The sequence below is a fragment of the Phalacrocorax carbo genome, chromosome 1 (genome assembly GCF_963921805.1).
Source record: "Phalacrocorax carbo chromosome 1, bPhaCar2.1, whole genome shotgun sequence".
Classification (NCBI taxonomy): Eukaryota; Metazoa; Chordata; class Aves; order Suliformes; family Phalacrocoracidae; genus Phalacrocorax; species Phalacrocorax carbo.
The window spans coordinates 32,500,282-32,514,567 of NC_087513.1; the positions used below are offsets into that span (position 1 = coordinate 32,500,282).

The 14,286-nt window shown below is 36.9% G+C and overlaps 1 protein-coding gene across 1 annotated transcript in view; it reads left to right on the top strand.

Moving 5' to 3' along the window:
• CNTN1 (contactin 1) overlaps positions 1 to 14,286 on the top strand; it is a 255,051-nt gene that overhangs the window by 211,677 nt on the left and 29,088 nt on the right. The window contains exons 17-20 of the mRNA XM_064447942.1: positions 135 to 284; positions 3,845 to 3,915; positions 8,728 to 8,962; positions 12,554 to 12,657. Of these exons, the coding sequence (XP_064304012.1) occupies positions 135 to 284; positions 3,845 to 3,915; positions 8,728 to 8,962; positions 12,554 to 12,657 (560 nt within the window). The remainder of the gene's footprint in view (positions 1 to 134; positions 285 to 3,844; positions 3,916 to 8,727; positions 8,963 to 12,553; positions 12,658 to 14,286) is intronic.

Here is a 14,286-nt window from a genome sequence, read left to right on the forward strand (position 1 = left end):
ATGTACAACATCAAGTTTCCTTCAGCTGGCTACGTGTGGTTGCAGAATAGAGGTAGTTTTGCTGGAACAACCACATTGTTGGCTGACCTTATTGTAAAAATGCTGTTTTCTAAAACAATTTCTTATTTTTTTAGAACCATCAGATATTGAAGGAAATATGGAATCTGCTACAGTGATTGATTTAATTCCATGGATGGAGTATGAGTTCCGGATAATAGCAACAAACACTTTGGGGACAGGAGAACCTAGTATGCCATCACAGAGAATTAGAACTGAAGGCGCTCGTACGTAAACACAAAATGTCAAGCTTTTTAATGTGCTTCTTAATTTTCACATTTTTATTAATCAGTTTTGTTATTTCAGTTTCTATTTGAAAAAAGCACTTCATAAGATGCAAGTCTAAAGAATATATTTTTCAGCCACCCACTACTATAGATTTTAGTAAACAAATACCAGACTGTCCAGATGTGATAGCATCAAAGCAGACAGGAAAGAAATGTCGTGATACAAATGGCAAATTTGCCTCCATTGCTGAAAGAGGCTCATACCGTATATTTCAGAGATCCCCTGCTGTATCTTTCAGTCAGGTTGTGTGTGTATGAACACATGTACATGCTTGGGACTAGGGTACAGGACTTAGGAAAAAACATGCATGTGTTTAACAAGGAAAATGTCCATTTGCTCTTTGGTTTGTATCCTAACTAAAGAATACATAACAGGATGTGTGCTATGCTGGATAATGTCATTTTTCTGTGATTGAAGGTGTGGTCTTGTGTCTTATTCCACCTCAAAGATGTGACATTATCCAATGCAACATATGCCCTTATCAGTCTAATTGCTCAGTGTTAAAATCTCAGAGCATATTTAAGGATATCCTTTAGGCTTAGGCACATCCTTTTTAAAATAAATTCTTCAGAATGAGGAATTAGATGTTATTATTCAAGATAATACATTCTGGTTTGACTGTACAAAGGAGATAACAGCAGTGCTCTAGGAGGTAAGGTATCACTGCAGAAAGGCTGTATCCAACAAAGCCTGTATACCAGTATATCCTCCTTAACACATATGAGCACCCATGTGCAACCTAGATATATTTACAAGCATTGTTCCATAGGTTGAGATTTAAAACTAAAAATGCAAAACCAAAGTGTAAAAATTAATTTTCACAGTTACTCCTGCTAGGTCATTGCTTTCGTTAGATAGTATTTTCAAAATGTATTTTCATTGCAAATTTCAAAACATTCATTAAAAAAGGCACACATTTGGTTCATCAAATATTTTGTTACTTAGGGAGAAAGGAAATACAGATTGGTTAAATTAATCTAGACAGGGAAGGAAAAGCCACAGAACTTCAATACCAAAGTAAAAGGAAATTACTGCCCATAAAACTGACTATTAGCATCTTCTGTTTTATGACTCAACAGCTGTATTTGAAGGCCCAGGAATCTAAATGAGAAATCTATGTGTCCTTCTTGGAGTGCCTGGTGCACAATAGACATTTTTGAAATGTCAGAAAAGAGACAGAAAGGGAGAGGAAATAACGCTTGCAGGTGGAATAGTGGTAGTGTCCTGCAGTTTGCAGTGTGCCACGTGCATGGTATTTGTTGTAACCTCCCAAAAAATGGCATATCCTCCAGTTTTGTAACAGGGTGCAATGCTTTTGCAAGAGGTAGTCTGTTTAGTCTGTTGTATGATTCCCCTTGCACAGCACCATTGTCATCTCTGGCAGACTGTGAGATATTTTTGATGAAACAAAGCAACATGTGAATGTAGTCTTTCTAGGCATCAGTCAGCACTTCTGCCATGTCAAAAGAGGGTATAAACCAGTAACAATTTGCAGGTGAACTTCTGTGCCCAAGTGCATTTTATGCCATGAGCTGGAATTTGCTATAAGCACCAGCAGTAGGATTTGGGTTGCACTGTCAACTTCCAGGGTACTACAGAACCAGTACTGCAGGTGCATTTTCATGTAAATCTGAAGAAGGTAAATACTTCTATTGCACAAACAACCCATATCCACGCATTGTAGTTATTTTTAACATTTGTTCTGTGTTAAACAACAACAAGCAGTGCTGCATCTTTGTTGTACTGTATGAGTGACAAATAATGTCTGTTAAGCTCAAATGTTATCAGTCTCTTTTTCAGTTTTGAAGTCTCCTTGTAGATAACTGTAATTTCATTAACATTTTTGTTAGCATGCTAAGAATGTGTGCTCTGGTTTTTCTTTTTAATGAAATCTGCTTGCTTCATCAATAACACTTACATTTCATAGTGATTTCTTGAAATTCAGTGGATCAAAGACTGCTTTTATGTATTTTAGCTTCTGGATGCCTTAGGGTAATTGTCTAAGTATGGCTGTCTGAATTAGTAACCTTGTCTTAATGGAGAGAGAAACCTGGGTTTAATGGTTGAGAGAATGAGGTAGATTCTTTTGAAAAGGGGGATTTGTAAGGCATTAGACAGTATTTTTTTTTGTCTTCTCTGGCAGCCCATGTATCTTTTTTGACTACTTAAGCATTCTGGCAAACCTCTGCTTTTAACTTAGCACTAATGTTACATGCTTATAGTAGTGTCACTACTGTGTATTTCAATAACAAGGTTGAGTAGTAAGTTCAAGCTTCCTCTTGAATTGTCATGATATGTATGTTTAGTCTCATTCTCCACTAATTTGTTTTCTGGAAGGCCAGAAATAAATAATGCAAACCATGCACTGAATGCTGATTTCTCTTTCAAATTTATTGTTACACGTTTTTATCCTTTCTGAAAAGGATATCCTTTCTGTTCTGTGTTTCTCCTCAGCTGACCCTCAGAGAAGGCCTCAGGAAATATTTTACTTAAATAGTGGGAGGGCACTTAGGAACTATCCCCTTACTATCTTGTGACATTCACTGATTAGTGGAGAACATGCCTGATCATATAAGAATTTTTAACACAAGGAACATGTTCATGTAGATAGGGCATGTAGCACGTGATCACCTGGGGCAAATGTAATGCCCTGTAGATAGGCCATAATTTCCTGAGTTTTCAGTGGTACTTTGTGTGTCCTCAGTGTTCAGTGACAGCAAATAAATACACAACCTATTAGCAGAGGATACACAGAGGATAGCAATGGAGTCATCACACTTAGTGCAGAGTCTTGCAGAAATGAGAATGCAGGAATGATTTGTAATGGAGTCCTTGAGAGTATCCTGCTTTACCACTCAGCTGTGCACTAATGATAGATCAACAGATTTTATTTCATTACACAGAATATCAGTGTAAAATGCAATTAGTCAATTACTAAGTGCTCTGCCAGCTTTGCTTCTGAACATCTACCCATTCTGAACATGCCATTCAAGAAGACTGCCACTAATCTAGAATAGGATTAGTATGCCAATGCTTCAAAGATATATCCATGAGTTTAACTTTATACATTGTGAGTAAATTCGTTGAAGTAGATGGAACTGATCACAGTCTGTAAAGGCAAATACATGTGCACATCCTGGGTGCTTGAGCCCTTGGCATACCGGCATCTGAGGAAGCACAAGAACAATACACAGTGCTTCTCTTAAGACCTATGAGGAGTGTTCCGTTTCTAAATATTCAATTAAATATTTGTAGAGAATATGGTTAAAAAGAAGAATGATTGATTGCTAGCTGTGGTTAGAACTGGCATGTTTCCCACAGCAGTAGCTATACATTAGTCTTGGCAAGACCACAGACTCTCACAGCTATTACAGACTATCATTATTTTAATTGTGTGTGCCACGTGTGCTCATTGGCCCTACTGGTAAAAAGTAAATAGTGATATTTTTACTGACTGCATACTTTGTAGTCATTTTCCTTGTCTCTTCTATTTCTCTAGCTCCTAATGTGGCTCCTTCTGATGTTGGAGGAGGGGGTGGAAGCAATCGAGAGCTGACAATAACATGGATGGTAGGTATTGCACAGAGATGGCACAAAACCTATACTCCCTTGTGTCTGCTCTTGCTCCTCCTGAAACCCATGGATGGTTTGTCACTGGCTCCTGTGAGAGCAGGATTTGTACACAATATATAGGTTTTCAGTCTTTTCTCATAAAAATACCTAAAAAGGAATGAGGAAGATTATATTTTAGGTGTTTATGTATTTGACAGTTCTAAAATATGATCTAAAACATTCCTTGAGTATGTTTCAAAGAGATTGAAACACATGGATTATGATAAGGCATTGGTGTAACTGCATTTGAAAATTCTGCATGTTGTGTCTTCTTCAAGGCATTTTTTAAGCTACAATCTGAATAGCATGCAGATTTGCTTACTACAACTAAAAGTATGTCTTAATTATGACTTTAATATGCTGTGCACAGATTTACAGGTTTGATTAAAAAAAAAAAGTAAATACGTTGCCATTCTGTAAACTAGCCTGTCATAATTATTAACTGGAGTTTTAAGGAAATTCTTGTATTGACTTTTTATAAATTTTATTTTATGCTAATGTGACTGGTAACACAGAACAATGTTGCCTCATACCACAATTTAGCCATTCATTGATATCCACGTACTGATGATGTTCTTTTCCTCCAAGCCATTAATTTTTCTTTAATGAATATGTATTAAGCAAAATTTCAAAAGGGGAAAGGGACAGAGATAAAACGTTAATCACAAAAATAATGGAATGAAAAGTTAAAAAAAATTACAGTGTTGCCAAAAAATCTTTTTAGTAAGCAAAGTCTTTTGAAAATTTAATCTCTCTCATGTACCATAGGTATTCAGTCCATGATATTTTGTCTTTTAAAAGTCCTGTGTATATAGCTATACATATAAATGCTGTCTTCGTTCTGGTGTTGAAGCAATGGTTTTTTAAATTTACCTATAATGTGGGGGAAAAAAATGCTTCTGAAAACAGGGATGAAGGGAAAAGAGACAAGAAGATAGGAAGAAAGCAAAACCCAGAACAAGAGAGGATAAGGATTTATAAGAAAGGTTTTGTGTAGGCAAAAGTTGCGTAGAAGAGAGAGCTGAAGTCTTCTGAAGGGTATTTGGGAAAGCTAGGGAGGAGGAATAAAGCAAAAAAAACCCTGTCTTATTCATGTCAGAGCCTATCAGTACCCAGCAAAAACAGAGTTACAGAAGCATTACCTCTGGCAATGAAAGATGATTAAAAGCTATGCTTGAAAATATTACCAAGTATATCTTGCTATTGACCTCTCTGTTCACCTTCATACAGCTATGAGGCACTTAAGGCACATTATGCCATTTGTGTCTTTTGGGGAATAGTTTGTTTCAGATGGAGCAGCTGATTTACCTCTATGAAGAGTGCTTTTTCTTGTGGGAAGTAATATAAAGATGACATAATTCCAACAGCAGCTTTGTCATTCATCCTTATGAATGTACAAATTTTAATCCATGTGCATATTTCCTTCTTTTTATACATAAAGTTGATTGTACCTCTTTGGAAAAGTTCTCAAGTATGACACAGAAATAGCCACCCATATGTTTGGGCTAACAGATTTGGGCTTTCCTGTTTTGTTTGCTTTTGTATTTTTTAGTTCAATTCAAAATATTTATTCAGCCTCCCTAAGTATTTTAGCAATGAATTTACCTAAAGAAAAAATTTCTAAGTTTCTGAAAAAGGAAGATCCACACTTTCATTAAAATATATTGACCACTAACAGTAGGTTAGGAAGTACATGTATTGTAAGTGGTTTGATTCTGATCTTTATTTATTTTTGAAGAGTGAAAGTCAAATAAGAACACATGCAATGGACAGTTGCACAAGACTTACATTATTTTATTATTTCTTCACAAGTGCTGTCTTATAAAGACTTTTACAAACTACAGAGTTACTTCTTGCATTGCGTGCAAAGACCCATACTTGTGGCATTTTCAATACAGTGAAAACTTGGCTGTGACCAAACTAAAAAAAGAAAATTATAACCAGGAGAATAGTGACTAATGCAAGGTCTGAAGTACAAGAGAATTTCAATCTTTCCTATACACTCAAATAGATTTCTATTCCAATTATTTCTCTTACCTAATGTTATGATTTTTACATCTGTTCTGTAATGAGTAGCTCATTTAGTCAGACAAATTAAGCATGGCTTCAAATATTTACTTCCCAAGAATCTTCCATACTACGTCTAGAAAGTGTTTTTGAATAGAGGCATTAGATTTACGTAGCCTGTCTGACAGACAACAATATATCTATCTGTAAGGCTAAGTTAAAGGTGTATATTGATTCACCCAATGTGCTGACATTTGCATATGCTACTCAAAATAGTCCTTAATTAAGAAGAGAAGAACAAAATGTATGGCAGGTTCACATGTTGCTGCCAACCCCCTTTCAGCTTTTGCTATGATTCATAAGCCCAGGTTGAATGAGACAGCCAGAGATGCAATCAAAGCTCTTCTGAGTTTTGTTTTGAAAGAAGAACTGAGAAGGAGAGCTAGGAGTGGCATGCCTATTCTTCCTCATTTTTCCTCATTTGTCTTCACCTTTTTGTTTTGTTTTTCAAAACTTTTAGTGGACACTACATACTATTCAGCTACTTTTACCCAATTATTTTGTGCAGCTATTGGAGTTCAAGCTGCTTTCAACATTTTATTTAAGACTTCCCAGAAAATAGTTTTTAATCACCAGTCTGGCTTTCTAAATTTTGCTCTGGCTGAAAATCATTTAGAGACTAGGGCCACATCCAGGCTGCTTACATCGGCATGAGAGATACGATTCTGCTTTATTTTAAGGAGCTATGTACAATGATAGATTCAGAAGATGAACTAACGAAGGTGTCCCAGTCCATGAAATCTTCTACTTTTTGAATTGCAAGGTTGCCTATGAATCTAAACTTAGGTACATGAAGGTACGTTAGCTGTTCTGGGAAATTAGGTATGCAGTTCTCACCTGATCTCCAGTCCGTACTGAGGTAGAAAACAAGCTAAGATATGAGTTATACCTCATCAAATACATACACTCAGAATATGCCTGACACGCAAAAAATTAAGCACATAAAATAGATTATTTAGTTGGGGATTTTTTCATAGCTGATTTGTACTTAAACTCTTCGCCTGCTGGCTTGTGGTTAGTATCACAACTAGAAACCAACATCCAGCTCCTTTTTGGCATGAGGGGTTTCTTGAATTTTATCTGTTGGCAGTCATATTAATTACCAGTTATACTTAAGTCATTCATGTGTTCTCAAAAGTCATGTTGTAGGTAGATGGCTATCTTTCCAGCAGCAACAGAGACAACAGGATGCAGTGGGATCTGATAGCTGGCACACCCATGACAGGGGTCAGTTAGCCTTAGCTGAATGAAGTCAGAAGTCCCAGCCTTTGGTCTGATTCTGTACATTTCTCTTGGAAGCTTTGTCGTGACGAAAAGAAGTTCCATCATTGCTCATGTGTCCTTATCAGACATTTTTCAAATTTTGAGTTCTGACATCTGTGTTTGCCTTAATTTTTTCTTGTTGAATTATGCATACTAGTGTTCTAATTCATATGTTATGTTTCTGAAGTCAAAATTTAAATGTTTCTATTGTTCTAAAAATTCAGTGTGTTTTCGCCAGAATTTTTTTTTCTCAGAGAATCTTTGGAGTTTCATTCTAGCTTCAAACAAATGTGAACACCAAAATTTGTAAGCTAGTGGGTTTTTTTGCTTGTTCCACTATTAACATCTAAATTTCATAAATCCTTTGCTCAGGATATCTCCACACATGTTGGCTGTAGTGCTAGAGTAATGGGCAAACACCTAAGAAGAATAATTACTCTCTGTTGTACTGCTCCGGGACCTGTGCCTCAAGATAAGCTATTTCATCTCTGTGAGGTTTACAGTATGGGAAAAGGTGATGCAGGAAGTTTATTTTCAAAGAATGCTTCTGGTCAGCCTTCAGATGCACTGATGAATGACATGATTTTGACCCACTGGGTGCGCCGTCTAATAGCTGTGGTAAAGGCTTCGTGGACTGAGGAGGGATCACTGAATGCAGAGTTTTGATAAATTAAGCAAAATTCATTATAACAGATGGTCTTCTGTAATTTTGTATTTTCCAGTATTCCTAGGTGCAGGAAATCAACTATAGCTTTAAGAAATATTTTGGGTATGTAGCTTTAATGCTCATGCTGAAAGTGGCAGTCATTTCACTTAAACTTTTCGTGGTTAGAAGTTAGGTAGGTAGTTTAAACCAGCAACTGGACTCCCTTCGTCATCAATGAAAAGTGGTAGGACGAATCATTCTTTGAATGTGTCCATCTCTCATCATCAGCTGAGCAAGTTGCCTAGGTGATCAACTTTAGGTAAATGATTATAATTTAGGCAAGCCACATAAATTTTCTCTTCTCTCTCTGTTTCACAAGAGTATCTATCTCCACACGTGCAAATGGACTCGTAAGTGTATGCATAGTGTGTCTGTGTTACATATCCACTATCACTTACTCCTTAACAGCTGACAACAGTTTTAGTACACAACCATTCTTGTTTTCTTTCTGTAGGAGATAACATGATGTGTCTTGCACTGAGTTTGGATGAGGAACAAGATTTTAAAACGTTTTGGTAGGAGACGTGCTGCTACTGCAGATCTGCATTATGAAGATGGTGTAGTTTTTTGGGGGGAGGAGAGCAAACTGTAGAAGCAAAACAGGAGTAAATGGAACTTCAGTTCAGTGTTTTTACAATGAGCATATCAATGTTTTCTGTATTATTTGTATTTCCTTAGAGATCCATTTATTTAGTTGGCTACAAAAATTAATGTTTTATCTTTTGCCTCTTTAGCCTTTATCAAGAGAATACCACTATGGCAATAACTTTGGTTATATAGTGGCTTTCAAGCCATTTGGTGAGAAAGAATGGAGAAGAGTTACAGTTACTAATCCTGAAATTGGCCGGTATGTCCACAAGGATGAATCAATGCCACCTTCTACCCAGTATCAAGTAAAAGTGAAAGCTTTTAACAACAAAGGGGATGGACCATTCAGTCTCACTGCTGTCATTTATTCAGCACAAGATGGTGAGTAAAGGTTCCAGATAATTTTTACACTGAGAACCCAGATCAGCGCTACCAACACCAGTAGAGAGAACCTGGTTCTTGACACTGATCAATATAGCAACATACACCTCCAGGGAGGAGGGTGTATATTGCTCACACAAAACACTTGGAGTTGTTCTGAATAAACAATTCTATTTCTGATGCGATGCAGAGCACTTGGCTGTGCTTGATGTCTGAATGAGAAATACCCAGAAGTATTTATGATTTTTCTCACAGCTTGTTAAAAGATTTAAGAATTAAAAAAGAAAAGAAATTCATATTTGTTACCTAAACATTTGCATCGTTATCCAGCAATGTCTCTGTGATGTTAATATATGGATTTGATGTATGTATGGGTTTTTTCTTCTTGACAGACCACACTAAAGCCTATTATTTGAGTAGATCAGTATCAGAATTTAGCCCAAAACTTGTGAAGGAACAATAGTTTAGTTGTATCTAGTTATATTTCACGCATGTTCAGAGTCTAATATAAATTATCACTGCCACATCCTTTATTCTAGTTTAAATGTTAGAGCTATCAAGTGAATAAGTGAATAATTTAATAAAAACCTCTTTGACATTTCACTAAAATCTTTTTCTTAGTTCTTGATGGAATTATTTCAGATGCTGTGTTCTTTAGGGTTCAAGTTTAAATGACATTTCCAAACTTAGCAGGAGAGAGAAAGCACTAGAAGAAAGTTTACCTTAAATCAGAAGAAATATATACAACATCCTAATTGCAACATAATCACTCAAGTCTGTTTAAAAAAAAAAAGGTTTATTAATTTCTGCCAGAAACCCAAAGAAGAATTGCTCGTATTTTTCTTTCCATACAGCAGAATCTCCTTCACAAAGTCAACAGATCCAGACCAAAGAGCCAAGAGGAGGGATATGATAACAAGGCCACATTCTCACACTTCTGGCTCTGTTCTTCACCCTGTGTACTTTAAGGGAGATTTATGTTTGTGATTCCCATGGGCACTAATGGGAACTTTGCACACAAATCGGCCACACACAGAGAAAAGATAAAATAATCCTTTCTTACAATAATTCAGGATTTAAGCTAGCAACACTTAGCTCTCTGAAGAGGTTAATACTATTCCTTTTTCTCAGAAAAGCATACCTTAGGATATAATCTTCAACAGCCGCTACAGCAACAAAACTAGTTTTTGCAACTGTATAAATGAGTTAGTAAATAGCTATGGTGTAATAAAAGCCATATCTGTGAAATAACATTTCAGTATCCATCCTTCCTCAGAGACATTATCGACAGCTGACTGATAAGCTCCCATGTGTTTATGTTAGGATTATACTAACCATGTCAGGATGGGAGCGTGCTTGAATAGTTCAGAGACATGGCAGAGCCTAAGAGCTCCAAAAGACAGAAGAAAAGCAAATGTGCAGTAGTGCCAGCTTCCAGATAAGAAGTCACTTCAGTGGCTCCTGATGTTCTAACACAGACTTTAGCAAAGTCGGGACACTTGATAGAAACACTTGTGGTTAAATGATGCCAGATCCAGGCAGCAAAAGGAATAGAAATTCAGTGAACCACTTCTTTTCTTTGATTTCAAGCACAAGAGTCACCAAAACAGTCAGATTCATGGTGCTCCAAACCTGACCAGCAGTGCTCACAGCTCCTGTGCAGAGCTGTGACCCTGAATACTGACTATATCAAATCCAGGAACTTCAGGCCAGGTTAGAATAGGTGTAATGAAAATTTTTCCAAAGAACATTCCGCAGAGTTTTCTGCTGGCATCTGGGCTTGCACAAAGTCACCTTGGTACCTTGTAGCCTGCTTACTGGCTCCCAGCCTTAACTTTGTATAGTTACGCTTAGAAGACAGTTGGGCGATGACCACTACGTTTTGAGCGAAGAGAACATACTGTAAGGCCCACATGATTGCTTCTTTTATTGGTAGAATTACCGAATTAGAAGTCTGGATAAAAGCAGCTGATGTCATTTTCTGGCTCAAGAGAGACTGCAAAATATTTATAGAACATAAATGCCAAATAGAGATATACGTTATTTGGAGCTCATAAACAAGCATAAGCAGATGAAATATTGTTTAGAGTATTGTATCAGCAAAACCCCTGGCAGTTGGAACTTTTCAATATTAAACATTTTGGCAAATTCTGTAATTGATGCAATGGAGAAGAGTCTGACAGTGATTTGGGAATAGATTAGATGATCACGTCAATTCCACCTGTACTTTTGTACCTCTGAATCAGCAAGTGATATTACTACCATGAGACAACACAACTTCTCAAAGGTATTAGTGAGACTTTAAAGCAATGTGGTCATACAATATTCCATACGTACATAAATACAATGGCAGCATTTCCACTACGTTGTGTATTTTGTAATATAACTATGTGTGTCTAGTTATAATTGTGGGCATCTTTATTCACTTTAGTGACTGAATTTCTATGTTCCCACATGTTTTAAGCCAAGTTCCATATCTGACAACTACTAGTCATACCTGCCATTGCTAGTAGTGAGTAATGATTGCTAGTAATGAGTGCACAGGCTGCTTGCTTATCTAAATTCCTGTCATTGTGAAAACAATGTTGCAATAATGTATCATTTTTTAATTATACATTTGCATTATTAACAGTCATTGAAAGACAATTACAAAAGGTAACTTTGCATATAAGATTATTTTGTTACCTAGGATACTTTTCATGACAGATGTAACTGATTTTTTTCTTAACAGTGGCTGTTTTGATGCATAGTTGACTGGATGCCCAGTTGGAAGATTAAGTATATGAAAGCTTTCCTCAGCTCAGGCTGCCATGCCTGTCTGTTGCAACTTGTTTCAAAAGATTCATGACAGAGAACTGTTCTTAGCTTGGAAAACTTTATCTTTCATAGACATTGCTAAGTTTATGCCTTTTTAAATTCCTTACCTCACTTAAAATGCAAATAGAAGTGAAATTAACACCTTCTCATAATTAAACTAGACCTTAATATTCTAAGCCCTGAATAAAAGCATACCACAGTATAATGGTCTGTATTCTGCATTGGCTGGTGTCCAGTACTAAGAACACAAACAAAAGCAACTTTGTGATGTATACCTAACAGAAGAGTGCTCTTGGATTATTTCCTACCTGTGTTCAAGTTTATATGTGCCACTGGCCAGCTCTATATCTAATATCTGGTCTCATAAAAACTTTGTATCATCATGACTAAGTGACATATACATGAATATTTATGTGTAGCTAGTTTAAAAAATCTGATATACATAATCTGTGAGCTGCTGTCCAATTTAGTAAAAGATCACTGGATGCTTCATTCTATTTATCAAAGCCTGTTTTTAATTTACACCAGTTTCAGCATGGAATCTGTTAAAGCATAAAAATACATAGTCTGAGTCAAGTAATAGAATCATTGCTTCATTTTTACAGAGTCATTTCCCATACAGATCATCGCTGAATTTAAAGTTTGCTCAAGTGAAAACAGATTAAAGACTAACACACTTGGCCCCCTGATACCAAGAAAATAACACGAAATACAAGCAAGTATAACAATATCAGTAGATGGGATTGGATGTTTAACATGTGTTTCGTCTTCCAGCTCCAACTGAAATACCTACAGATGTGAGCGTAAAAGTTTTGTCATCGTCTGAAATGTCTGTTTCTTGGCACCATGTTTCTGATAAATCTGTGGAAGGATATCAGGTGAGTTTAGAGGTGACACTACATATCTTCTCATTCATTTCATTTCAGTAGTTAAATGCAAGGAATATTCCTACTCTAGCATTCTGTCTCTTAAAGTTCACTTCTCTTTAGTTGTCATTTGCTGTACAGATTTCACATCCTGAGAAACAGATTATTTTTGGTGCCATGTACATTATTACTAAAACACATTAACAAATGTATGTGCTCACTATTCAACTGAAAAAAAGGCATCATTATTTCAGAAAAGAATCTTGTCTCTATATGTTACATAATTGAATGCCTATCTCTACCTTCTCAAAACATATTAAGTTTTGGGTGTAATTGTCAACACGGGCGTGAAATTTTAAGTAACTCATAGCCCATTTAAATTCTCAGCAGTTATTCATATAATTCACCCACAAATGCTACAGTAAGTGGGACCAGGTTGCAAATGCCCAGAATCCGGTATAACAGAGTCAGTGCTGTTGTACAAGACAACAATGGTTTCCATCCTCCACATGAAAAAGAGGTTCAAGGTATGTTCATGAAACATGAAAAAGATGTTCAAGGTATGTTCATCTGGTCCAAGACTAAGTGGTGCTACCGGTAAAAATTGTTCTTGTCCTTGTACAAACATGACAACAGCCACAGGATGGGTGCAACCAGAAACGGCCACGTAGTACTCCAGCAGGGAAGTCTTAACATCATCCACGCACAGTGGATGCCTACGGCCTCTGCAGTGGACAGCCGGCTTACTTTGGCTGCACTCCAAAATAGGGATTTGGGCCTTAGTTTGTTAGTGACTTGCTTTGTGATTTAAGTTGTCGGCTGCCTGATGGTAGCCTCTGTGTTCCAAAATGAGCACATACAAATGTGGAGTAACCTCACAGAATGTATTTTTATGGCTGAAATCTATGAATAAATGTTCTTTTAATTAGTAGTATTTGTTTCCATACTTCCTGATCTCTGTTTCTGTCTCCATGAGATTTATGTAATACTTTTGGGATGCTGTAATGAGACCATAGTGAAGATCTCAATAAGAACTAGCATAGTATCCAGTATAAAGATTGTTTCTACACAATACACACATAAAGTTTTACAATTACAAGGAGAGGACGCTGGGGTTTGAAATTAAGACACCGACATCAATAGTAACTCCTAATTTACTAAAGCAGCCTACTGGTTTGGTTTGGTGTTTCATAGGGATTGTACAGCTAGGTAGGACAGACAAATTCATGGTCATAACTGAGAGCTGGGTGCCCAGATCTGTGAGCTCAAGCCAGCCAGCCATGTAGCAGTGTTGCACTCCTTGGCTGGACAGTCTGCACAGAAACTAGGCACGAAGCCTACTCACCCTGAATAACCAGAACAGACACTCATCAGGCACACACAGGGACTTGTGCGGGTGTGGAGAGAGCAGCAACAAGGAGAGTACTGGAGAGGTGGGGATTGCAGTGGCAATAAAGCATGGTAATGGATGCTGAGAGTTGTAACAGGGAAGGGAGTAGGAAGGCTAGAGGGGTGAGGATGAATAGGGAAAGAACATGGTGAGAGAACATTCCCATAGGCAGCCCACTTTTGGCTATTTCTGTAATTTTACTTTATTTTACATAAAGCCATATGACTTGCTGTCAGGGGACATCAGGGAAG